The sequence below is a fragment of the Lutra lutra genome, chromosome 15 (assembly GCF_902655055.1).
Source record: "Lutra lutra chromosome 15, mLutLut1.2, whole genome shotgun sequence".
Taxonomy (NCBI): Eukaryota; Metazoa; Chordata; class Mammalia; order Carnivora; family Mustelidae; genus Lutra; species Lutra lutra.
The window spans coordinates 68,797,401-68,821,364 of NC_062292.1; the positions used below are offsets into that span (position 1 = coordinate 68,797,401).

General features: G+C 60.0%; 4 protein-coding genes across 7 annotated transcripts; 2 read left to right on the forward strand and 2 right to left on the reverse strand.

Moving 5' to 3' along the window:
* The first annotated feature begins 117 nt into the window (after positions 1–117).
* Positions 118–3,341, forward strand: KRTCAP2 (keratinocyte associated protein 2). Its single transcript, XM_047704402.1, has 6 exons — positions 118–139; positions 296–451; positions 723–877; positions 969–1,032; positions 2,983–3,049; positions 3,182–3,341. The coding sequence occupies exons 1-6, from the start codon at positions 133–135 to the stop codon at positions 3,300–3,302; spliced, it is 570 nt and encodes a 189-aa protein (XP_047560358.1). The 5' UTR covers positions 118–132; the 3' UTR covers positions 3,303–3,341.
* A 10,102-nt stretch (positions 3,342–13,443) lies between these two features.
* On the forward strand, positions 13,444–14,126 carry DPM3 (dolichyl-phosphate mannosyltransferase subunit 3, regulatory). The gene is made up of 2 exons (XM_047704406.1): positions 13,444–13,604; positions 13,778–14,126. Exon 2 carries the CDS (start codon positions 13,783–13,785, stop codon positions 14,059–14,061), a length of 279 nt encoding a protein of 92 aa, XP_047560362.1. The 5' UTR covers positions 13,444–13,604; positions 13,778–13,782; the 3' UTR covers positions 14,062–14,126.
* Positions 14,127–14,541: 415 nt separating this feature from the next.
* SLC50A1 (solute carrier family 50 member 1) lies at positions 14,542–16,820 on the reverse strand. 3 transcript variants are annotated; one of them, XM_047704405.1, is made up of 6 exons: positions 16,802–16,820; positions 16,304–16,381; positions 16,058–16,181; positions 15,389–15,550; positions 15,015–15,134; positions 14,542–14,930 (listed from the first exon to the last, which is right to left on the reverse strand). In XM_047704405.1, exons 2-6 carry the CDS (start codon positions 16,363–16,365, stop codon positions 14,829–14,831), a joined length of 570 nt encoding a protein of 189 aa, XP_047560361.1. In that variant the 5' UTR covers positions 16,366–16,381; positions 16,802–16,820; the 3' UTR covers positions 14,542–14,828. The 3 variants fall into 3 exon arrangements, with proteins under 3 accessions (XP_047560361.1, XP_047560359.1, XP_047560360.1); XM_047704403.1 differs by having other exon boundaries at positions 16,677–16,813; XM_047704404.1 differs by lacking the exon at positions 16,802–16,820 and adding an exon at positions 16,611–16,737.
* Positions 16,821–17,646: 826 nt separating this feature from the next.
* Positions 17,647–23,268, reverse strand: EFNA1 (ephrin A1). Of its 2 annotated transcripts, none has more exons than XM_047704408.1 (5): positions 23,136–23,268; positions 19,747–20,042; positions 18,825–18,890; positions 18,638–18,688; positions 17,647–18,482 (listed from the first exon to the last, which is right to left on the reverse strand). In XM_047704408.1, exons 1-5 carry the CDS (start codon positions 23,225–23,227, stop codon positions 18,370–18,372), a joined length of 618 nt encoding a protein of 205 aa, XP_047560364.1. In that variant the 5' UTR covers positions 23,228–23,268; the 3' UTR covers positions 17,647–18,369. The 2 variants fall into 2 exon arrangements, with proteins under 2 accessions (XP_047560364.1, XP_047560363.1); XM_047704407.1 differs by having other exon boundaries at positions 18,819–18,890.
* Positions 23,269–23,964: the final 696 nt, after the last annotated feature.

A 23,964-nucleotide genomic window follows, 5' to 3' on the forward strand; every position in this document is an offset into this window, starting at 1 on the left:
GAAACGGGAGGATAGTTTCGGAGAAGGATGGGCTCCAGAATGCGAGGACTAGGTTTTGGCTTGGGCAAGAGTCCACGGGAGATGCGAGGCAGGGCTCATGCGGGAGGGACGTGTGAAGAACAGGCACTAGAGATGACACGTACGGCGAAGGAGACAGGGCTGGGCTAGAGGCAACGGGCCGTGGGCCCAGCGGCTTGCGCTGAGGGCAGCAGACGCTCGGGGAGCGGGGAAGGGCAGGGGACCAGGGCGGTGGCCAAGGCAGCTCTCGGACGCAGTGTCTCCTCCCTGCCGGCAGGGGCCGCTGCGGCCAGGCGCCTAGAGGGAGCGCGAGCAGCCCCGGGGGAAGCGAGTCCGCGAGTGGGGCTGACGCGTGCGCACGGCCGACCGCCCGGCTTCGGTTCCCCTGTTTCTTGGCCTGCGGCGCCGACTGAGCCGGGGCAGCACGCGATGGGTAACGGGACTGGCGGGATTCCCCGACGGACAAGTGGGGTGGGGTGCGGTTGGGGCGGACGGGCTGTCCCGGTCCTCTGCCCGCAGAGCTGACGTGTCCGAGACCCCGGGGGACGGCAGGGAGCGGGCGCCCGGGGCAGCGGGGGGTCGCGGCGGGGGTCGCGGCGGGGTTGCGCAGCCCGGGGGACGCGGGGGGCCGGCTCGGCCTGCGGCGCTGGCGGGAGGGAGGGCCCGGCCCGACCGCGCGGCCCGCGTCCTCGCCTCCCCTGCAGCCGTGGGCACGGGTACCTCGCTGGCGCTGTCCTCCCTCCTGTCGCTGCTGCTCTTCGCCGGGATGCAGACGTACAGCCGGCAGCTGGCGTCCACCGAGTGGCTCACCATCCAGGGGGGCCTGCTGGGCTCCGGCCTGTTCGTCTTCTCGCTCACCGTATCCTTCCTGCGCTGCGGGGCTGGGGGGGGGCTGGGGGGGCGGGGGGCGCGGCCCCGTCGCTCGGCCTGCCCTTAACTCCCTCGACCAGGCCTTCAATAATCTGGAGAATCTGGTTTTTGGCAAAGGATTCCAAGCAAAGATCTTCCCCGAGAGTAAGTGAAGATGGGGGTCGGGCGCTTCAGCCTTCCGCCCTAGCCGCTCCCACCACGGTCCGGAGTGGTCAAGTGCCGGGTCGGTCGGGGAAAGTGGCTCAGAAGGGAACAGGCTTCCTAAGACCGCGCGGAGGCGCGCCGGCGCCGGCCTCGGATGCACCTCGGATGCACCTCTCGGAGCTCTGAGGCCTTGGAGCCGGAAGCCTAGTTCCCAGGGGGCTCTGAGGAGACCTGGCCCTGCAGGCTGGCTTTGCCCAGTCCTTGGGAGGTGTGGGGAGGAAACAGGACTGAGTTCATTGAGGGATTCTGATGTGAGGTTGAGCCAGTGTTAGTGGGTTCTATTTTTCTGAGAGGATCGTGAAGGGCTTCAGTATTAGATTTTTTAGAAGATTTTATTTATTTATGGGGCGCCTGGTGGGCTCAGTGTTAAGTGGCTGCCTTCCTCTCAGGTCATGATCCCAGGGTTCTGGGTTGGAATTCCACATCAGGCTCTCTGCTCATGGGGAAGCCTGCTTCTCCCTCTCCCTCTGCCACTCCCCTTGCTTGTATTTCCTCTCTTGATGTGTCTCTCTCTGTCAAATAAATAAATTTTTTTAAAGATTTTATTTATTTATTTGACAGAGAGAGATCACAAGCAGAAGGAGAGGCAGGCAGAGAGAGAGAGAGAGGGAAGCAGGCTTCTTGCTGAGCAGAGAGCCCGATGTGGGACTCGATCCCAGGACCCTGAGATCATGACCTGAGCTGAAGGCAGCGGCTCAACCCACTGAGCCACCCAGGCGCCCAAAATAAATAAATTTTTTAAAGAAAGATTTTATTTGTTCATTAGAGCAGAAGCAGGGGAGAAGGGTAGAGGGAGAAGCAGGGATGTGGGGCTCGATCCCAGGACCCCAGGATCCTGACCTGAGCTGAAGGCAGACACCCACCTGAGCCCCCCAGGCGCCTGGGCTTCAGCATTGGAGACACCGGATTTCTATGTCAGCAGGAACCCTTACCAAGTTAGAATAAATGTTAGGTTCTTTTCTCTTTGACACGATGCTCGTTGTTGCTCACGTAATGGAGAATAGATGATTTAGTTATTTATGCAGAATTAAGTTCATAAAACAGCTGAGGCATCAAGGCCGGCTCGCCCAAGGAATGTCACAAGCTTACAGAGAGCAGCGAACGCTACCTCGTGAGGAGCCTTCATCGGGTAGAACGTAGGCCTGCCCTGCCCTCGTGGCCCTCGTGGCCCTCGTGTCTTTGCACTCCTGGCTCCTGTAGGTCTGCAGGTCTGCACCCTCCACCTAGCGCTGGGGCAGCTTTCCAGAGCTCCTCCCAGCCGGCAGCCTCCAGACCTCTGAGATTTTGTTTCCCCATGTGTTGTCTTCCTGTGCTACGGAAAGAAACCTTTGTTGTGGGGCCAGGTTCTTGACCCCCTTCACCCTCCCCAGCTGGGCAGGTGGTGTCTGCCCTGCCGACCACCTCCCACTTTCTCTCCCGTCCTCTGCAGGATACCCGGAGACCCTTTCCTGCCTCCATGGGCATGTGCTTGCAGACACCCAGCCCTCCAGCCTGCATCCAGGGAGCGAGGCCCTCAGCTTCCGCCCCTGGCCAGGCAGTTTCACGAGTTGGTCCTTAGTGGCTGGTTTTTGTCGGAAAGGCCTTGCCTCCCTTCCCAATGGGAGCAAACCTTGCCTTTCAGACTCTGTATCACTATCTTTTTCCTTTATGTTGGAAGAGAGCCAGGATAGGGAGGTGATATTTGGGACAGAGCTGGTAGCGAGCACATGTCCCCCCCGCCATGTCCTGGCCATCGTTCAGGGCATCTGCAGTCCTCCTGCTGATGTCGTGCCACATTCCCCGACACAGGTTCCCCCAGCTTCAGAGGCCCCCGATGTCCCCTAGCCTCCACATGTGAGTGCCTGTTACCACTTCTGACCCCCATCCCCTTGTCCCCTCTTGCTTTCCCAGCTCTTCTCTGCCTCCTGCTGGCTCTCCTTGCATCTGGCCTCATTCACCGAGTCTGCGTCACCACCTGGTAAGGGCCTCACAGCTGGGGAAGGGGTTTCCTCAGCCCGAGCCGGCTGCCTCCCCGGCCGCTGCCGTGTGCCGAGAGGGTGCCGGGCTGGCGATGTGCCGGTGCCGTGACTTTTCTGTCTTCACGGTGTAGCTTCATCTTCTCCATGGTCGGCCTGTACTACATCAACAAGATCTCCTCCACCCTGTACCAGGCAGCGGCTCCTGTCCTCACCCCAGCCAGGGTCACGGGGAAGGGCAAGAAGAGAAATTGACCCTGAATGTCTAATAAGTTGATCTTTGTAGTCCCGGGAGTTGTGATGTGCTATCTTTTGCCCAGGCCTGCAGGGGTGTGCGGAGGTTGTGGCAGTCGGATACCTGCTGGTTTCAGACCTCGGGGATGGGGGGCTTGCCTTCCTCCTAGGTTCATTTCTAGTAGATGTTTATGGACGGCTATCCGTGCCATAAGTGTGAAAGTCTCAAGGTGGAAGAAAAGCGCGTGGGTGACCTGCTGTCTTGACCTTTCAGAAAAGGGGTCAAGGCTGTAGTGCAGAAAGCCTGCCTTTACCATCAGAGGGGAGTAGATCCTGGAGCAGAACTGTCACCCCTGCAGCTCCCCCTGGGAGTTCCTTTACACCTCTGGGGCCTTGTTACTCTGACTTCCCACCCGGAGCAAACAAGCCTCCTGCCCCTTCTGCTCCAAGGCCTTGTGGGGGGTCGGGGAGTGCCCACTGATGTTGCCCTCCTGGACCCATCCGTTCATCTCCAGCACAGACAGATGGTTGTGTTTTGGAAGACTCCAAGGTTGATCACTGCCCCATCTTTGTTCAGGTGCCTCCGTTTCTCTTCTCTGTCTTGTAGCCAAGAGATCAGGGACTTGCTACACTTTAGCAAAGTGTATAAAATGATAGGGACCAAGCCATCGGCCTGGGAGCCAACCATGATGGGAATAAGGATGTGGCTTCTCAGATCCAGCTCTGTGCTCTGCCCTGAGGGGTGCCTCTCCGTCCAGAGTGCCTGTCCTCTGAGGCCACGGCGCAGCGCCTCCCCTGCTGGATGACATGGGCTTCAGTGTCCACAGCTTCGTGTCCTGCGCAGTGCTTGGTCGTGGGTAGTGAAGACATGGGTTGGTTGGCAGAAGCTGCCCTTCTGGCAAGAAAACATTGTAAATGAGATGTGTCTGAGTAGGGATGGAGTCCCAATGGAGGCGAAGAAGTGAATGGAGGGGGTCCTGGTCAAGGATTAGAGCCCTGCCCTCTAATGAGAGGTCACCCCACTGTCGCCATGCTCCTCAGTATCTGGGTTGGGGGAGTGGCATGCAGTGTGCCCAGGGTCCCTGCAGAGGGCGCCATGAGCTGGCACCTGCCGGTCAAGCCTGCCCCGAGGGCAGGGGAAGGTTGTGGCTGGGTCTCAGGGTTCTGGCCCAAGTCTGTCCAGCCTCCCAGGCAGGCCCTGAAGCACTGGCGTCTTGGAGGCTGGAGTCTGATGGCCATCAGACTGATGGCCCCTGAAGCACTTGTCCCTGGGAGCAGAGGCAAAGAGCATTCAAGGGCCAGCAGAGCCTCCATGCAAGGGAATGGCAGCTCCAGGCTCTTAACTGACCTAGTGATGGTTAGGGGGCTGTGGTATGTGGCACCTTCTTGGGGAGGATGACAGGTTGTCAAAAACAGACCCTGGATCTAAGGGGAAGCTGAGTTGGTTCTAGGGCGCCCTCTGTCAAACCCTGACGTCCTCCTAATGGACGGGCAGAGGGCTAGATCTCAGCCAAGGGAACATAGACATGGGGGGCAGGGATCTGGCCACCTGAGGGCACCCTGACTCCAAGATGAGAGTTTGGGTATAGGGCCAGACTCAGGAAGGGTGGGGAAGAGTCAGAGAGCAGGGCCGGGAACATGCCAAGCGATTGGGGCACCTGCTGCCACCCACTGTGTAGGCACCAGGGCCAACAAGTGGCTCAGGGATAATGATCCCCTTCAGCGAACAGGTGCATTTACAAGGCCGATTGGGGACAGCCTCAGCCCTCCACCCAGCCTATCTTGGGGTTCCTAGTTGTAGGTTACAGGCTTAACCTGCCAATTAACCCTGACAGGGGTATCCTACCCACTAATAAGCATCATTAAGTAAGGGGCGTGAGGTCGTCATGGCTTCTGGAGGCCTGAAGGTGGGAAGGGCAAAGGCGCTAACCACTTGGCCCCTGCTCTCCTGGGCTCCACTCCACCCTGGCGGCTGGAGGCCCTGGGGACAGGGAGGCAGCGGGCCCCTGGAGGACAGGGGGAAGCCAGATGCTTCCTCCTGCTCCCTCACACGTGGCCCTGACACCTGCCTGCCCGCCAGCACCGCCACCAGCTCCGGAAACAGGAGTAAATAATACAGGGGGACGGGGCCTTGGGTGTGTGAGGAGCCCGGGCAGAGGAGGCCACTCCAGCTGCTCCTGGCCCGGAGGCACGGGTCTGGGGGCTGGAGGTGGTGCCACCAGAGAGAAGGGCAGTGGGAAGAGGAGGTAAGAGAGCTCCCTAATCCCTGGCAGAGGCTGGACCCCTTCTGGACTGGCACTGGAGGGATGGGACACCGCAGAGTCGGACAGGGGGTGGGGGGTGCCCAGGACAGGCGGGGAGCGACAGAGTCTGCGCCAGACCTTGGCTCCAGCCCTTTCCGGCCCTTATTGTCCTTGGTGAGAACAGGACACAGTCTGGTTCCCACTGCCTGGCCCCCAAGCTCTGCTCCCCAGGGGCTCGGGAAGGATGTTGGGAAACAAGGCCAGAGACTAATAGAGACAGAGATGCTGAGAGACGCAGAGACAGATACAAAGGGAAAAGGTTCAGTCAAAAGCCAGCACTGAAGTTCTTTGTGAGCTGAGAAGGCCTGGGCGCTGTGGGAACCACAGAAGAATGGGAAGCCAGCTGGAGGCCCTGCCCCCTCGGGGGCCTCCAGGAGGGCCTGCCCCGACACTCCTTCTTGACTTAGGGTCAGTCACAGAGCCGCCTCTTAGGTGGACAATGGCCGGAACCCTGGTACAGACGCCAGTTGGTGGCACTTAACTGTTCGGCTCCAGGTAGCTTTCTTCGCCTCTCCCAGCCGGGTGGAAGTTCCTCAGGGGCAGGCCAGTATCCTGCTCCCTGACCTTGCCTCCCCAGGCCCCTGGGGCTGCGAGCAAGCTGGCCACACAGGGCTTGTGCAGAATATTTGCTCCAGTTCCTAGAGAGACAGGGAGGGAGGCCCCTGGTGGCCCCGGAGGGAGGCCCTGACATCACCTGCAGTGACAGCCAGAGGCTGGCAGGAAGTGCCCCAGGCCCTCCCCCAGCCCCTCTCCCCAGCCCCTCTCCCCTGCCCCCTCCCCTCAGCCCCCTCTGCCCTGTCCCTCCCCCCAGCCTTTGCAACCCATTGCTTGGGGTGGGGTGGGCGCCCTTCCCTCCAACCGAGTCTCTTCTACCTGGGCTACACAGCTGCCCCCTGCACACGGTCCTGGTGTCTGGTGAGGCTCCAGATAAGCCTCAGGATGAACAATGGAAACATGTTTGAAGTGTTCACGTTTAACGACCAAATGCTTCTACTTTTTCTTTAACTTTTAGTTTTCTGTTTATTTTTTTTTTTTAATTTTATTTATTTGTCAGAGAGGGAGAGAGCGAGAGTGTGAGCCCGAGCAGGTGCAGGGGGAGCAGCGGCCAAGGGAGAGGCCGGCTCCCCGCCCAGCAGGGAGCTTGTGTGGACTGGATTCTGGGACCCTGGAATCATGACCTGAGCTAAAGGCAGACCGTTCACCGACTGAGCCACCCAGACGTCCCAAATGAACACTTTCTGACACAAATTACAATAGCATACAATCATGCTAGTACAAGATTATTACAGGATTTTTAGGAAGTTTTCCTTCACGGGGAGCTGCAAGCCCTCTTTTTACAATATAGGTCCTGTGATCATGGGCATCTCAGGTTCATGTGATTTCTGTCTATATGTATTTGGAGATCCCGAAACAGCAGGTCGGGTCCCTCGTATGGGGGCTCCTTCTGTCCCGTCAGAGGGCTGTGGTATGCTGGGTGCAGGCAGAGAGAACAGGCCTCAGACCAATGGCCCTCGGGTGTGAGGAGCTCTTCTCTGAAAACGGCCCTGCCCTCAGGCTGGAAGAGCAGGGGCCCTGCCCATTTTAGGGTGAACCTGCACCGCAGGAGTAGGGGAGCAGGAACAGCCCTGCCCCTCTACTGGGCTTTGCTGGGCCCCCGGGGCTGCTGGGGCTGACCTCAGGCTGCTTCGCGGTCGTTCGTAGGACAGAGGCCCTCGCTGGTGTGTGAGGGTCTAGGGGAGCCTACCCCGAGCCCCTCCTCTTCCTGCCTCAGCCTCCAGCCCCCACTTCCAGCCTCTGTAGAGAGTTCCAGGTTCCAGACAGGACTCCGGACGGTGGGACTTGGGGCTTGAACTCGGGAGGACCTGCCTTATGGTTTTGTCTTTGAACGCTTAGCCGGTGGAGGTCCTACAGCAAGCTGGGTGAGCTCAGACTGAACCCCCACCAGAGCGAGTTCAGTTCCCTCACTGCCGTGCGGATGGCGAGCATTGGCAGCAAAGAGAGTCAGGCCTGGGAGGAAGGGCTGAGCGGTGCCAGGCATCGGACAAGCGTTCCCACGAGGACGTACCCCTGCCCCGCAGCAGCGGATGGCCTTCAGACTTGACCCCCAGCCCTGGTGCTGCCCGGGGTCTCCAGTCTGCAGGGTGCCTGGGGGCATCCGTGCTCACCCCTGCAACCTGGCCCTCTGCCCCCTGCTCCCCACCAAGGTCAGGAGGAAGTCAAGGGTTTTGGTTTTTGTTTTTAAAGATTGTCTTTATCTATTTGAGAGAGGAAGAGAGAGAGAGAGTCTGGAGCAGACTCAGCCCTGAGCGTGGAGCCCAACGAGGGTCTTGATCCCATGACCCTGAGATCATGGTCTGAGCCAAAACCAAGAGCCAGAGCCTCCACCGACTGAGCCCCCCTGCACCCTGGAAGTCAAGTTTTGACAGAGTGAGACCCTGTGGGCTTTGGATTTGCCAGTCACTGCAATTGCATGAGCCGGTTCCTTAAAATAAATTTCTTTCTGCATACCATGTCCATCCCATGAGCTCTGTTTCTCTAGGGAACCTGACGGATATACCGTTTTCGTGAAATGACATGCGGGAAGGTGAAGGAGAAGTTAAGATAAGCTGCTCAAGATTATAATGAAGGCGTGTCTGGCTGGCTCAATTAGGAGACCCTTGATCTTGGGGTTATGGGTTCAAGCCCCACATTGGGTGTAAAGATTATCTGAAAGTTAAAAAAAAGAAAGAAAGAAAGAAAGAAAAAACAATTTGGTATGTGAAGGAAGGGCTGCGGCTGAACTTCAGACCCTCAAGTTTCTTGAGCCAGTGTGGGTGCTCGCTCGGCCCAGCCCCCCGGCCCAAGCTCCCCCCACGTCCTATGCTCGCCCATCCCAGCTTGGCCTCTGTTGCTCCCGGTGCCTGGGCCGCGCTGTGTGCACGGCACCCTCCATCCCCCCTCTGCCCCTTACCTGGCTCTCCTTCCCCTCCTAACACCACTCATTACTTGGCACATTAAATACTGATCTGTTTGTCTGTCTGCCACCACTTACTTCACCGAAGCAGGAAAACGTCGGTTTTTCACCGAATGCCTCACTGAAAGCCGGTGCTTTGTCTGGTCCGTTCCCTGGAACACGGCTCCAGGGAGGACAGGTGCTTGGCACACATGTGTTAAATAGACTCAGGGTTCTTCGAGCAGCACAGCACGGTCAGGCCACATTGTGACCTCTTCACGGGAACTCACCTTCCCCCTGCATCAGTTTCCAAATGGGCCCAAAGACTAGAATCAGCCAGTCTGCCTCTGTGCGGCCAGGCCTATGACAGGGGCCTTCCTCCCTCAGGCTAGCATCTCCTCCAGCTCACCTCTGGGAAGCCCTGATTCACCCAGCCCCTCTGCCCCACCCAAGCAGCAGTGGCCATCTCTGATCTCCCCTGGCCCCTCCAGCCTGGCTATAATGTGGGGAGTGTCCCTTTTAAATTACACGTGTGTCTGTCCTGTGTCTCTGTGGAGCTATGGGAGCCCTTGGGGACAGGGTTGGAGGCCATGCAGCTGACTAACTTGGGGCCTCCCCCAAGGACTCAGTAATCAGCTTGGGCCCCTGTGGGTGCCCAGAACGCTCAACCACCTCCCATCAGACACTCAGGCACACATGGGGTCATGTACTCTTCTAGGGCTGAAGGTGCCAGACCTCAAGGACCAACACCCCGCCCCACAACACACATCCTTTCAAGGGGCCTCTAGCAGCCCACCCCGTCTGCCTTTCCAGCCCCATCTCCTGCCACTCCCCCTTGAAGCAGTCTTCGTCCAAGAGACAGCCACAGAGAATTACACCCCGAATCTGGGCTGTGTTCAGGGTTCTCTGGGCCATGCGTGCCCTCCCCACATGAACAACTCTCACTCATCTTCCAGTATCAGCCGGGGCTTCTGGGCCTCTGGAAGTCAGCCCCTCCTCTGCATGGGTCTCATTTTGCATAGCTCCCCCCCGGTAACTGTGGACTAAGGGCTCCCAGATTTTGGAGCATGTCTTTCTCTTACCAAAGCTAACAAAAGCCGAAAACCCACACAACCAGCTGAGCGATCCACAGGAGTACTTACCTCTGAAGATGGAAGGGAGTCTGGGAGGGGCGCCCTCATCCCCTGAAAGGGGACCAGCTCCCAATGCAGACTTCCTGCGTGCACACGCTGTCATTCAGCATCCTACCTACATCAGCTCCTTTCCTCTCCAGGGGCAACCCCAGGAGGGAGGACCCAACTATCAGGCTCTACTATTTAGGCGGAAAAACTGAGGCTCAGGTTCATACGGCTAAAGAAAAGAAAGAGCAAAGACCCAGCCTCAGGACAACCAAGACTCTAAACCCCACAAGGCCCAAAATATATACATGTATGTATTTTTTTTTAATAGGCTCCACACCCAACATGGAGCCCGATTTGGGGCTTACACTCATGACACTGAGATCAGGAACTGAGTTGAGATCAAGCGTCAGAGCTTAACCAACTGGGCCCCCCAGGCATCCCTAAAAGCCCAGACTTTTATCTACTGAGCCATAGTGCCTCTCATACGCTACTATAATCACGTGTAGCATGTCCTACGGCTCCAGAGGAGGGATGGTTTGCAAAAAGACTGAAGGGGAAGGAGTTGGACGGTAAGAGTCTGTCGGCTTCTGCTGGGCACTATCCATGGCCAAGGACGCTGTGTGCAACAGGTGGGAGTCTCTGGAGTGGTTCTAGTTCCTGGGACCAGGAGAGCTGGGCCGGTCTCCCTGGAGACCATGAGATGGGAACCTGTCCTTCCCTCTTTCCCTTCGGCTTACTTTTAGAGAAGCGTTGTTAGGTTTCTCACACTGTGCTGGGTCCTGGAGCCACACTGTCCCTGGGCGAGCCGCGCAGGGAAGAAAAGCTGATCACGCTTAGTGCGAGCTGTGGAAAGAGCCCGGGTGCTCCGAGGAGGAAGATGGTGGCCAACCCTGCAACCTTGAAGGACATGAAGCTTGAGTGGAACACAGAGAAATAGGGACCCCACATTTTTCTTTTTTTTTTTTTTAAGATTTTATTTATTTATTTGACAGACGGAGATCGCAAGTGGGCAGAGAGGCAGGCAGAGAGAGAGGAAGGGAAGCAAGCTATGTGGGGCTCAATCCCAGGACCCTGAGATCATGACCTGAGTGGAAGGCAGAGGCTTAACCCACTGAGCCACCCAGGAGCCCCATTAACTTTCTTTTTCAAATGGTAAGCTAGTTGCAAATGGTTTTTAAATCCTTAGTCTTCCCTTACTGCTAGAGCTGCCATCTCTATTATATGCAAATTGGTACATTTTCAAAATCTATTTCTTCACTTTTTATTGTGATGCACTGATCTAGGGAGAGAAGCACTATACTGGGGTAGCAGAGTCGGCAAGCTCAGAGGTCACATTATGTGGGGTTTGTGTCATGGTCTCATTTGTGACATGGAGATACAGTCCCCACTCCATATGGGCCTGTGAAAACTGAATGAGACAATGCATGACAGCACTCAGTCAGTGAATGTCAGTTGCAGTGATGACCCCTCTCTTTCCCCTCCTGGACCAGGAACCAGGAGGTTGAAACCACTAAGCACCGAGCCTCGAGAAGGATGGAATGGTTCTTCTACTCACTATCTGCCGGACCTTGGGCAAGTTACCATTCACCATCTGTCTGTTTCAGCTTCTTCATTTATATATGATATGGTCATAGAAAGGATCTACTGCAACATTCTGTGAAAATTAAACATGACAATGTCCCATAGGGCACAGCATATCATAGCCCTTCAATGAATGTTTATTTTTCTGATTATTATTATAATGCTGTAATTTATTATCTGTCTTTATGTGTTGTAGGGCAAACTCCTCATTATCTTTCCCAAAAAACTGTTCTTGGGAGTGGCAGTCTTTCTGGGCAGGTCTACTGGGGATGGACAGACAGAATTTCTGGATCTACAGAGCTGACAGCTCACCACTGAACGGCTCTGGAAGGGATTATGACCAGGGAGGTCTTGAGTGAACAACCAGGAGCATTTCAGATGGAAAGGGAAGTGGGTGGAGGGGGGCTTTTAAGTTCATATAGCAAAAAAAAATTTTTTTTTAAAGATTTTATTTACTTTTTTGACAGAGAAAGCGCACAAACAAGGGGAGCTGCAGACAGAGGGAGAGGTGAGGAGAGGGACTCCAACGAGGGGCTCGATCCCAGCACCCAGAGATCATGACCTGAGCAGAAGGCAGACCCTTAGCAGATGCTCAACCCACTGAGACACCCTGGTGCCCCTCTTATAACAAAAAAAAATTTTTTAATCTGAAAGGTTTTTTTTTAAGATTTTATTTATTTGACAGAGAGAGATCACAAGCAGGCAGAGAGAGAGCGGGAAGCAGGCTGCCCGCTGAGCAGAGGGCCCAATGCGGGGCTCGATCCCAGGACCCTGAGATCATGACCTGAGCCACCCAGGAGCCCCTCTTATAGCAAAATTTTAGAAAGGTTTTTGTCTTTTTGCTTTAACAACAGAATTTGCATAGTGTAAAAAGCAAACTCGTTTTCCAAAGGCACTTAATGAAAAACCCGCCCCCCCCCCTTTCTCCAGTTCTCCTGCGCACTGCTCCGTAAGCCCCGCCCGGGGTTCTTGGCGGCCTCCTGGGGTACACATCATATTTCTTAGTCAAGTGCTCATTCGTTTATTTCCTCTCTTCCATTTTAGACATAACTGACCGCCTGCCATGGAAGGTGAGGTTATGGGTCTCTTTACCCATGACCCCCTCATACCTTCCCCTCCCCCACCCACTCAATTCAAATACATCCCCGAGTTTCCTCCCTCCATGCTCGGCGCTTGCATTATCAGGGCCGGGGAAGCAGTCCTCCAGCGGAGCTACCCCGCCCCTACCGAGACTGCGCCTCCGTACAAACGGCTTTTGTCAGTTCACATCAGGTGCGGGCGGCTGAGAGGCGCGGGTCTCCGAAATCTGGAGCCCCCAGGGCGGCCAGCTCTGAGCGGCGGGTCGCTGGGCCGGGGGCGGCCTCCGTCTCCTCCCTCCGCGCAAAGCTTCAAGTGGGGGCGTCTGGACGCGACGCTCTGTGTTTATCTTAATTACGTAGTTATCTATTACATAATTCTCTAAATTAATTACCTTAATTTCGTAGTTACCAGGTGGACCCTCGGCCCCGGCTCGGCCCAGGCTTGCGGATGCCGTCGCCGAACTCACGCTCGGCTTGAACCCGCCTTTAACTCTGCGCTGAGCTCGGTCCTTCCCCACACCCGGTTCTGGCCGGTTCCCCCGTCTGCTGAGCGGCCCGCGCCCCCCGGGTGTGCTCCGGTCAGCCGCAGGGGCGGCGGCCCGGGGCGGGGGGGGGGGGGTCCTCCGTGGGCAGCTGTCGTCGGTGCCCTTCCCCTGAGGCCCAGCGTCGCCGGGCCCTGCCCGCGCGCCCGCCGCGAACCCACCCGGAACACCGCTGGGTCCACACCCGCGACTCCGCAGGTGGCCCCCGGCCCCAGCGCGTCTTTCCTGGGAGCCCCCCCACCCCGGGCTGCGGGCGGCACCGCGGCTCCCCGCGTCTCTTCACAAGTGCGACGACCCCGTCCTAACAGCGCTCTCGAGGCGCCGCGGTCAGTGGTCCAGGCCTCTGCTCCGGGCCGGGGGCGCGCGCGGCCCCGTTTCTCCGAGGTCCAGCCCGGTGACCACGGAACGTCCCCCGAAGGGAAGGAGACGTGCACCGGATTACATGCCCATCTCCTTGCAGAGTTTGAGGCTGTCCTCGGCAGGACGCCAGCCAGCGGGAGGCGGGGCCCCGAGGGACAGAAGCGCCACCGGAGACCCCGGGCCCTCGGGCCGCAATCGGCCGCTCGCCCAACGCAGCGGCCACTCACGCGGCGGCCGCCCCTCCCCCAGGAAACACCGCACAGACTACAGCTCCCAGAAGGCCGCGCCCAGGCGGCGCGAGAGCCGCCTCCGCGCGGACTACAACTCCCAGAAGGCCGCGCGAGCCGAGAGGACTTCCGGACGCTGACGTCGGAGCCGCGCCGGGTTGGGAGGATCGCGGCGGAGGTGAGTGCGGGTTGAGGCCCGAAAGCGGGGTGCGAGCTGGGCGCGAGCAGCAGCGGAGCGGTCCTGGGGTCAGCTGTTACGGAGGGTGGGTGAAGGGGACGGAGAACTGATCTCAGGCAGAGAGGGGGTGGCGGGGCGGAAGGGACCGCGAGCCCCGCTTTCTCTCCCCGCAGTGCCCATGACGAAGTTAGCGCAGTGGCTTTGGGGACTGGCGCTCCTGGGCTCCACCTGGGCGGCTCTGACCACGGGAGCCCTGGGCCTGGAGCTGCCCTCGTCATGCCGGGAGGTGCTGTGGCCGCTGCCGGCCTACTTGCTGGTGTCCGCCGGCTGCTACGCCCTGGGCACTGTGGGCTACCGCGTGGCCACTTTCCATGACTGTGAGGACGCCGCTCGCGAGCTGCAGAGCCAGATCCAGGAGGCTCGGGCCGACTTGGCGCGCAGGGGCTTGCGCTTCTGACACCCCGGCCTTGTTCCCCCGCAGCCTCTCTCCCGCCTCCCATTAAAGAGCAGCTTATTTTCTAACTCCGTCTCGTTTATGGGGAGCGGGAGCTGGGGATTCCGTGTCCCAGCCGTGGGGGAGGGGGCGCCTTCTTGGGGTCACCTCCGCTTTTATCTAAGCATCCTTGTCTGTGTCCCGCCTCCTTCCTTGTTCCGAAGGAGGCAAAGGCTCCGACTCAAGACCTCTCGAGAGGGAACTGTCACCTCACTTTCTTGGTCCTTTTGACCCCGACAGGAAGGACTTCTGGAAGTCCTAATTCTGTTCATTATGCCCAGGCTCCGATCTCTGAAGGCCTTCCTAGGGCTCTTCGCCGTCCTGGTTCCTTCAGATTCGTCTTCTGAGCCGACCCCAGCCCGTGGAACAACTGTGGATCGGGCAGTGCACCTTCTGCCCGTCACCAGAGCAGACAGGTTGAGAATCACCAAACAGAGACTACGCTTTGATGGGCAGGGGTGGGAATGATTTATTTTAAGGCACATTCTAAGGATTTCACCTCAAGGTCCACAATTTAAAAATATAATCTATAAAAAATAAGTGATTCATCTCCCAAGTCCCAGCCAACCTTCCAAGCAAAACACTTTCTTTGGTCCCTCGGTTCTCAGAGCCGTCTTTTTCCTTTCCACAACCCGCTGTGCTCACGGAGCCAGTCAGCAGAAACAGCTGCAACAAGGAGCTCTCTTTGGTAGCAGTTGGCCTTAAGGTGCCCAGGGGTCGGGTGAACTCCCTCAGGTCTGCAGGAGCGGGTGGCACCTGTCCTGCTCCCGGGAATACTTCCAGAAAAGCCAGAGGCGAATGACGCTGGTGAGGACCCCTGGTAGGTTGGGCACCTGAAGTCACAAGGGCTGCTGTGAGGAGAGGGGCTGATTCTCCACGGTGCACACCTGTCACCCATCCCGCTCTGCTCAGCTTACCATGATGTAGGGATCGCCTAGCCGAAACCCGTAGAGGGTCCAGGAGGCAGAGGTGAGGAGGGTAGCAATGGTGAGTGGGAAGGAGAGACGCTGGGTTGATCTTGTCTGAATGATCTTGGCCTGCGGAACGAGGTTGGAAGACCCCTATTCCAAACACCGCAGAGCTCCCACTTGTCTACGAATTTCCTCAGTAAAAGGGTCAAACTCCTCTCTGATCTTCTGCTACCTAGCCTTTCCCTCTTGCCTCCCACTCACCTACCACTACTGCCCTGTCTTCCAGGGTCTTCCCTCCTTCAGAGGGTAAGCTACAGCCTCTGGCTAAGGGACCCTGACCCTCTTCATTGCCCCCACTTCCTTGGACAGCGCCCACTCACCAAGTCAGCCAGTGGTGAGAGATACATGCTGATGGTGAAGACGCTGCAGAAAAGGCCAAGCTGCCGGAGCCGGGCCTCCAGGTTGGGCACCAGGAGCCCAAAGTACCCAAAACCCAGGAGAAGGACCCCCAGCAGGGTCGCAGTCTGGAGGAGCACCGGACGCTGCAGGGGAGAGAGTAGCCTTCCTTCTAAATGTTTCCAGCAGCCCTCTTGGACCCACTGACCTTGGGCTAAGCCTCTTTCCCACCAGTGACAAACACATGTCCCATCCCCCACAGCACTAGCGGCTTCTAGGAGAGAAGGGGTTTGTTTTTGTTTTCCGTGTGAATTTGGTACACACAGTAGTAACTTAATAAATGCTGGTATGATTGGGGAAGCATAGCTAATCAGCTCATTTCTCAGCCACTGGCCCTGACTGAAGGAACTATCAGAGACCTGCCCAGTCCCTCAGCTAGCTGGGCGGCAAGGCACCATCAGGCCGGGCAGAGCTACCAGCCTGCCAGAAACGCGGGGCGCGGTGCTCTGTGTCAGACGGCGGCTCCACGGAGGAAGGAGGACTGCGAGGCTGCAGGGCCTTCCAGGAAAAGGTGGCAGTGCCGGCCTCTCCTACCATTCTGGGAAGCCCGGCAGGGCGCGTGGCAGAGAGGCGGGTCCGCGGGAGGGCTCTACCTTCCGAGGGCAGTAGTGCAGGTACACCAAGATATATGCGGTCTGAAGCACGGCGCCCGTGGCGTTGACGAAGATTAGGGTTCCGTCACCCTTCAAGGCCCCGTAACTCATCCAGCTCAGGTTGCTGCAGGGGGGACAGGAGGGTCGTTCGCCACGGGGATGAGGATGGGAGGGGGACCCCAAGGGGCCTCTTCAGCGTTCCTCCCCCCTCCCAACCTTTCCCGCCGCAAACGTCGCCCGTCTCACTTGATGTCCGTGGTGAGAAAGGGCAGGAACTGGACACTGTCCACGCTCCGGGTCGTCCGCATTTGCCTGAGGTCCGAGCTGTAACGGGCCCCGAAAGCAGAGGTGAGAGATGGGAAGGGAGAACCGAGCTGCTGGGGAGTCGAGATCCCCGATGCCTGTGGTCGTCCTCGGACAACTGCAGGTCCCGCCCCCGCCCGCAGCTCTCTGGCTTCTCCCTCAAGTGCCCAGCCTCGCCCATGTGCCCTGGATCCCTCGACCCGAAGCCACTTCGACCCAGGTTTCGGATGCAGCCCGGAGCTGCGGCCACCTCTCTGTCCCCGCTCTCCCTTCCTGACTTCCAGTCCTGCCCAGCCTCGCCCGGCCGCGCTCTCACAGGCCGGTGGAGTACATGGCGAGGGTGAAGAGCACGCAGGCTCCGGAGAGGATCGAGTCGGCCGCGCCGCCCGCCTCCATCTCCCCCTGCGTCGGATCCTGGGCCCCGCGGCCGCGTCCGCTTACTGGGCCGGAGCCCGCGCCGCCGGAGGGGCCCCGCCCCTGCGTCGGGGCCCCTCCCCCCGCGCGCCGCCGTCCGCCGGAAATGGACCCGCAGCCCCGCCCACAGGACGTCCCGCCGGAACCAGGCCCCGCCCCCGCCGCCAGGCCCCGCCCCTGGGGTCCGCGCCCTCGAGAGGACGGGCACCCGCCGCCCCTCGCTCTCCGCTCACCCCCTGACTCACCCGGACCCCATCCTCAAGTCTCTGGCGCGTGAGCCGTCGTGGCCGACCTCAGTTGCCGGACCTGTCCCGCCCGGAGCCCGGACGGCAACCTCACCTGCCCTGGTTTGTTGAAGCCTCTTCCCAGCGTCTCCCCTAAATAAGGGGGCTTGCTGGGAATCACAGTCTGTCAGGCCCTCTGCCTTCCGCACACTGCCAACTTCGGGTGACTGGGCCGGTGGGCTGGAGCACTGCCGCTGACCCCCCAGTCCAGCCGGCAGGACCCGCTGCTGACAGCTCTCCCTGCGGCCGCCCACGGCCCACTCGCCCCGGTTGCTGCGGCTGTAGGACCAGGCGGCCGGCCGTGCCTCAGCCGGCGTTCCCCTGGCGCATTCAACAGCAGGAGCCCCTAACAGTTTGCCAAAGCCCAGCGCTGCCGGACTGGGGTGCAGCCTGGAGCCCCAGAGACTGCCGCGTGGCGCACAGAGGAGGAAGCACCCCAGCCTTCGGTGCTGGCCAGGGACATGTATTATTTCCAGAGGGAAGGAAGAAAATTGAAGCCGAGTTGCTACCTGGTGTCCCACAGAGCCTAGCACATGGCGGGGACTCAGTGGTCCTAAATTAGGAGGGGTGGGGGAGCAGACCTGCATGTCCAAATAAAGAAACAAGATTGCTTTATTTTTCTGTATAAAAAAAACTCCAGTTGTAGAAATCACAGACACATATTAAGTTTATGTACAGATGCTGTATGCGTGGGCCCTGCCCTTGCAGCTACACTCTAGGCCCGGGGTGGCACAGCCCCCCTGCGGGCACCGCTCTGGGCAGTGCTGCCCCCAGCTGGGACTGGATGCAGTGCCTGGTTACAGACCTCTCCATAGCAGCTCCAAAGACTTCCTGAAGCCTCGGGAGAGATGCTGGGTCAGCCCAAGCACGCTGCCTCTCTGCTCTCTGGCTCCCAAGCATGGAACTGTCTCGTGCTTTTCCGTCGGTCAGTTCATCTGGGCATCCCGGCTCTCTCTGGCGGGGCATCTCTGCCAAGTTCAGTGTCCGCCTTCGTGGCCCCAGGCCCCTTCCAGCTCGGCCCCTACAGTGCTCTTCTTAAGAGGCCATGTCCGCACGGCTCGTTTCTTTGGCTTGAGGTCAGGAATGGTGGGGAAAGGACTGTCCCCACTTCTTTGTCTGTCCCTGGGGGAGCCAGGGAAGGCACTGGCAGCTTTGATGAGCTCCTTTGGGTCAAACCCTTAATACCCATTTTGAGGCTGCTGAGTGGCAGCTTGTGCTTGTGGCGGGAACGGTTCCCAGGACAGGTGAGGGACGCCTCTGTCCTGCCTCCTAGCTCCGTTCCGATCATCAGGTCAGATGTGGCACACCCCCTCACGGGGCCTGCAGCAGCAGCAGTGGCAGAAGCAGCACAGCCCAGGCCAGTGGGAAGAGGCGGGGAGCAGCACTGTGACCGATGCTGTGGAGAACCTGTGCATCTGGATCATCTGCAAGGTGAGCGGCCAGTGCCCCCAAGGTGAGCGGCCCTACTGCAGCCCTGGCCCCCAGCTCCACGTGGTTCCCCCAGCCCCCGCCTGGCAAGGGAGCCGCCTTCTATACCTCCGTGAGCAGACCCCAGGCCCAGTCTGCTCCAGCTACCTACCTGCCAGAAGTCTCTTCTCCTGGGGGTTGACGTGGGCCTGAGGACTGTGAGCTGAAAGGAAGAGTGGTGGCTGATCAGGGCCTGTCCCGGGGAGGTGAGTGGGCGGGACTTCCCCGCCGTCCCAGGTCACTAGCCCAGGCCCCGCACACAGCTGGAGGAAGGAGGTGCACAGGGCTCTGACACTCACTGATTTTGCCATTGACGGTCACCTTCAGCCTCAAGCACTGGTCTTCCTGGAGGTGGATGGGTTTGGCTGCAAGACAGACCCGGGCAGAGCATTAAGGGAGGAAACGTCTTTGGGAGAAAACACAAGTGCAAATGCCCCCTCTTCCCGCTCATCTGTGAGTCTCACCTTCCTTGTTTGCCCCCTTTCTGCCTCCTGTTCAAGCTCCCACTCTTTGCAATGACTCTTGGCTTTGGAGGTGGCGCTAAAAAGCACACAGACCCTGTCCTCTTGCCACAGTCCATCCTTCACTCGCCCCAGCCTGAAGTTGGTGGATGCCTTCACACGATGCTCCCCCTAGCCAGGCCCCACTGAGCAGATCTTCTAACTCCTGAAGCCACCAGGGCCTCTCCACTGGTCTTAGGATGGAGTCCAAACTCCTCCGCACTTCCCAGACCCCCGTGATGAGCCCTGTCCACTTCTCCCCACTGCCAGGGTCCCTCCTGCTGCAGCCAGACCAAGCCATATGGAGTTCCCTGAAGACGTCATGGTCCCTCTGCACATGTCCCCTCATGCCTAGCCAGAGTCTCTGCTTGTTCTAAGCTCTTGGGTCATCTGCCCCAGGAACACGTCCCTGAGCCTCCAGAGCCCAGCAGGACCCACGTCACTTCCCCAAGGCTATGAATCCTCATAGCCCGCTGTTCTAATGGTCAGTGCCCCGTGTGTGTCACTTTCCAGCTTTCTGGAGGACAGGGACCCTACAGTGTTTCATCTCTGTGCCTGCTGTGCAGAGTGGAGCGCCTCATACACAGCAGCTCATGCCACGCTGTCACACGAATGCATGAAAACAGTTCGGGATGGGAAGGAGCCATGTGCGGCTCTGTACTGAGCATGTGCCTCCCACTGGCCTGGCCCCAGGCGGCTGGCACGCGAACCAAGGACTCACAGATATAGTAGTAGCTGTGTCCCTCCTTGAACTCCTTGCCCAGGGTGAAGGGCGTGAAGCGCTGGAATTTCTCCGACAGCTTCTCTGGGCCGTGCCTGGCACTGGGCTGGTCGCACTGCCAGCGGACCTGGTCTTTGGACAGGGGCTGGCACAGCCGGTACTGCTCGAGCTCCACCAGGTACAGGGTGTACTGCTCCATGGCGACCTCAGCCACCGTGTGGTCCTCGTAATGCGGGCAGATGATGTCCAGGTAGTCATTTAGCTGCACGTGGACTGTGTAGTCCTCGCTCCGGAACCTGCGCAGGCGCGGCGAGAGAGAGCCGGTGGTCACTCGGGGGCCTGGCTGGGGCTGCGAGCTTCCAAATGTTCACTGGGCCCCACGAAGATTTTTCCAGAATCCCAGCTCTCCTTATTTATGGCTCTTGACCTCTTCGGGATCTTTACACCATCTTCAAACACGCCTGCCCCCCAGCACTACCTCTTGCTCACCCTCTAAATAGTGTCTGCTTTAGTGCCCTTTGGGTACCAAAGCACTTCGCGTGGCCTCCACATCATCACCCACGGAAGGGCCCCTGGCGGTGTCCTGCTCTTCTCCGGGAAGCACTTCCCCAAAACTGTTCTCCCAGTGGCTCTTTAAAATGCTGTCAGCCCTCAGTCTGAGACCCTTCCCGGCAATCGGGGCCAAGGAACCCCAGCTCTCTCGCAGCACCTGCGGCTTTGGGGTCCCCCACTCCTGGCCATTGCCCCCCCCCACCCCAGCCCCAGCCCCTGGGTGCATTCACAAGGGTCAACTGAACCGCCATCCCCAGCACGCCGGGCCCACAGCAAATCCCCTGCCTGCTCCTCGGCTTTGGGCTCAGGCCTTCTTGTCCGCTTCTTTCAAAGCACCCCAGACCTCCCAGTCCCCTTACTTCCAGAGCCACGCTGCCCCCTCCGAGGAAGAGCGCCTGGAGGCCTCGCTGGGAGGCCTCCTCTTCCACCCGCCAGCCCTGGGGCAGCCAGCTCCCTCCCGCAGGCCCCTCGGGCTCTAGCCGGGCAGCCCCGACACCTGGCTCCAGCCCGGCCGGCCGGGCGGGATCCTGGCGGGCGAGGGGCCTCCCCCGCCCCCCTCTGAGCGGGTCAGCGGCTCTGAACTCCCCGGCGCTGCCAGCGGGACTCAGCACTGTTGGCTGCCAACCGACGCGGCGGCCCGGCTAGGGGGAGGGCAGGAGTTCGGCGGGAGGCCTCTGGGGTGGGCACCCCTTGACCCTGCCTCGGCCCCCCCTTCCCCCACCGCGGCCGGGCCTGGGGGCAGCGTGCCAGCGCTCGCCCGGCTACCCCGGGCTCCTCCCCCACGGGGACGCGGCGAGGGGGGAGTCGCGGTGGCGGAGGGGGAGGAGAGGAGGCGCGCGAGTGAGGGAGAGGCTTTTAAAATTCCTCTCTGGAGAGATAAACAGAGAAGCCATTTCAGAACAGGTATTTCAGCTCTGGGCCTGGCGTCTTTCCCCCATTCCCGTGACGGGCACTGACTCATTCCTCATCCACCCCTGCCACCCGCCCCAGCACTCATGAGAACCTGCGAGCATCTACCTTGCCCAGCGTGCATGCCCCCACCCCCCCGACCCCGGGGCCACGACCTGCCCCGTGCCCGGTCTGATCCTGCAGGCCCCAGAAGCTGGCGGGTCTGAGTGGGCGGGGCACCGAGGAGCCCGAGGCTCTGCTCCCGGCAGCCCTGCCCTCCTGCCCCAGCTGCGCACCACCCCCCACCCCACTCCCCCGCCCCGGCCTGGGGCCTGGGGCCTGGGGCCTGGGGCCTGGAGATCCCGCTGATGCCCACGGCCCTGAGTCACCCTGGCCGGCCTCACCCCCAACCAGCTCCTCGCCCCCTCATCAGTGCTGCAAGCTGACCCCGCCTGGCCGCCTGTGCGCTGCACTCTGCCTGGCTTCTCTTCAGTCCTGGGGCTGGAGGAGTGTGTGTGTGTGTGTGTGCACGTGAGGCCAGATGGACAGGGCAGAAGCTGTGCTTGCTGGGGGCACCCATGACTGCCCTCTTGGGAGTACAATCTGTTCCACTCAGCACTCCTCTGACTCTGGCTCCCGGTCTGGGAAAGGGGGGCAGCGGCGGCGTCAGGGAAGGCCGGGAGGGGGGCAAGGAAGAGGCTCCTTCCTGAAAGAGAGGAAATCTGGGAGCTTGGGAACGGAAAAGGCCAGGTTCCCCCCTCCCTACTCAGGGCTTCCTGCCCCTCCTCCTCCTCCAGCCAGCACCTGGCATGGGCATAAACAGGGACTTCGCTCTCTCCCACTAGGACAAGATCGGAGCGAGGAGCTGAAGAACAGGAAGCCGACGGTGGAGAGGGCTGACCTGGCTGCCCCTGTGGCCAGTGGGCAAAAGGGCACTGGCCTCTGGGGTTGGCAGCTGGCTGTTCCCTCCCAGACCCACAAGCCCCAGCCCACAGACCCCCACCAGGCAGTGTGGCCGCAGGTCAGAGGAGCCGGCACAACATTTTTCTCAAGGCGGGGGCAGGCGAGCTAGGGGCTGGGGTGGCCAAGCTGAGTGGAGTGTTTTTTCCTGACCCCAAGCAGCCCAGCCCCCTCCCCTGCTCCACCCTGCCCCCCTCTCCCCTCTTCCCACAAATATTGTTCCCTTAACTTCAGAAAACTCAAGGGCAAGAACAAAGGGTCCAGAGGGGCTTCTTCCTCCCAAGACCACTTGCCTCCCAGCTCTAAACCTGCCTGGGAGAAATTAACTCCTTCCTGCCCAGAGCCCTCTGTCACCCTTTTAACCCATTCCACTTCTTCTGAGCCTTTCCCCTGCCCTCCCTCTGCCCCCCCATCTCATAAACAGGTGACTCCCTCAGCCTATGTACACACCGCATGTGCCCCTGTTATGCCGATTGGGAAGACGCCTTGTGTGTGGAGGGGGTGCTCCCCAGGGTCATCTCAAACACAGAACACAGACGCTAAAAGTGGGAAGGCCAGGTCCTGAGGGGCCCTGAGGGGGCCTGGCTGAGGGGTCCTTCCAGGATTGCAGTGACCCATTCTGCTTACGCCTGATGTCACATCAGGTACCTGTCCATGTGGGCAAATGTCCAAGTGACACACAGAAGCTTGTGGCAGAAGGGCCTAGAACAAGAGCCCTGGCCGGCAGGAATTGTTCAGCCAGCGCCCCTCACTTCAGGGTAACAGAGGTGCCCGAGAGAAGGAAGGAAGGGCAGAAAGATCCTTGTGCAAGTAGTCACGGGAAGGTTCCTGCCCAGGGGTGGGGTACTCCCCCCGGGGGAAGGGAGAGGAAAAAAGTCTACGGAATCCCTCCCGCCTCTGGTCAGGGTCTGGCCGGGACAGTTACCGGGGCCAGGGGGGCTCGGAGTGGGCAGTGCCACCCGGGCTGCCGGCCGGAGACTCGGGGCTACTTGGGGTTTGAACTGTTCCAGAAGACGGTGTGGCGGTCAGCAGCGGCCAGACTGCAGCACAGACCCAAGAGCGGGACCCAGAGGAACTCCATAGCGCTGGGCCCTGGCCCGGCCGGGCGAGGACGAGGGGATCCTCCCGGTCCGGGTTCCCGCGGGCTGTCTCGGCGGCGCCCTCTGCACGGCGCACGGCTCTGGCCCCTCCGCCGGGCGACTCCGCCTTTTGGGCCGGCGCCGCCCGCCACCCCGGCCCGCCCCCGGCCCCGCCCCACCCCGCCCGGAGCGCGGCGGCCGCCGGGCTTGGGGGCTGGGAGGTGGAGGAGGTGGAGGAGGTGGGGGAGGGGAGGGCCGCGGAGCCGGGCTGGCTCTGAGCGCCGGCCGCGACCAAGGTGCTCGGCGCCGCGACTTCGCTCTCTTGCGTCTCTGCAGGCGACCCCGTGGGCCTGTGCGGGGCGCTGGGTCTGTGTCCCCCGGCTCCGTGGCGTGCGGGAGAAGGGAACGAGCTGCACGTGCAGGTCTGCGAACGCGCGGTGCGGGACCCGGTGGTGCTGCGCCGCGCGCGGGTCTGGCGGGCTGCAAGGTCGTCCACAGGCCGCGCGCACCTTTCCCGAGCCTGGCACGCCCAGGCTCCGGCGCCCGCGTGCCCACTCTCCTCCCACCCGCCTTTCCCGGACTCCGCTCGGCTGCCCTTCCCCACACGCGCTGTTTGTTTTTGTTGGGTTTGTCACTGTTGTCTTTGTTCGGGAGATGGTGTCATCGCCTGGATGCCGGGAATAAAGTGCGACCCTGTGTGATCGAGTGTGTCACGCGTGCGGCTGGAGCTAAGGGCGCC

Coding starts and splice junctions, on each gene's coding strand:
- KRTCAP2 (XM_047704402.1), top strand. Junction 452..722: donor GCCGGGGCAGCACGCGATGG/GTAACGGGACTG, acceptor CCTCCCCTGCAG/CCGTGGGCACGGGTACCTCG. Junction 1,033..2,982: donor AGCAAAGATCTTCCCCGAGA/GTAAGTGAAGAT, acceptor TTGCTTTCCCAG/CTCTTCTCTGCCTCCTGCTG.
- DPM3 (XM_047704406.1), top strand. CDS start 13,783: ATGACGAAGTTAGCGCAGTGGCTTTGGGGACTGGCGCTCCTGGGCTCC.
- SLC50A1 (XM_047704403.1), bottom strand. CDS start 16,756: ATGGAGGCGGGCGGCGCGGCCGACTCGATCCTCTCCGGAGCCTGCGTG. Junction 16,382..16,676: donor GCCATGTACTCCACCGGCCT/GTGAGAGCGCGG, acceptor GGCCCGTTACAG/CTCGGACCTCAGGCAAATGC. Junction 15,551..16,057: donor TGCACTACTGCCCTCGGAAG/GTAGAGCCCTCC, acceptor TCTCCCCTGCAG/CGTCCGGTGCTCCTCCAGAC.
- EFNA1 (XM_047704407.1), bottom strand. CDS start 23,227: ATGGAGTTCCTCTGGGTCCCGCTCTTGGGTCTGTGCTGCAGTCTGGCC. Junction 18,891..19,746: donor ACACAGCTACTACTATATCT/GTGAGTCCTTGG, acceptor TCTGTCTTGCAG/CCAAACCCATCCACCTCCAG. Junction 18,689..18,818: donor CAATGGCAAAATCAGTGAGT/GTCAGAGCCCTG, acceptor TCTTCCTTTCAG/CTCACAGTCCTCAGGCCCAC.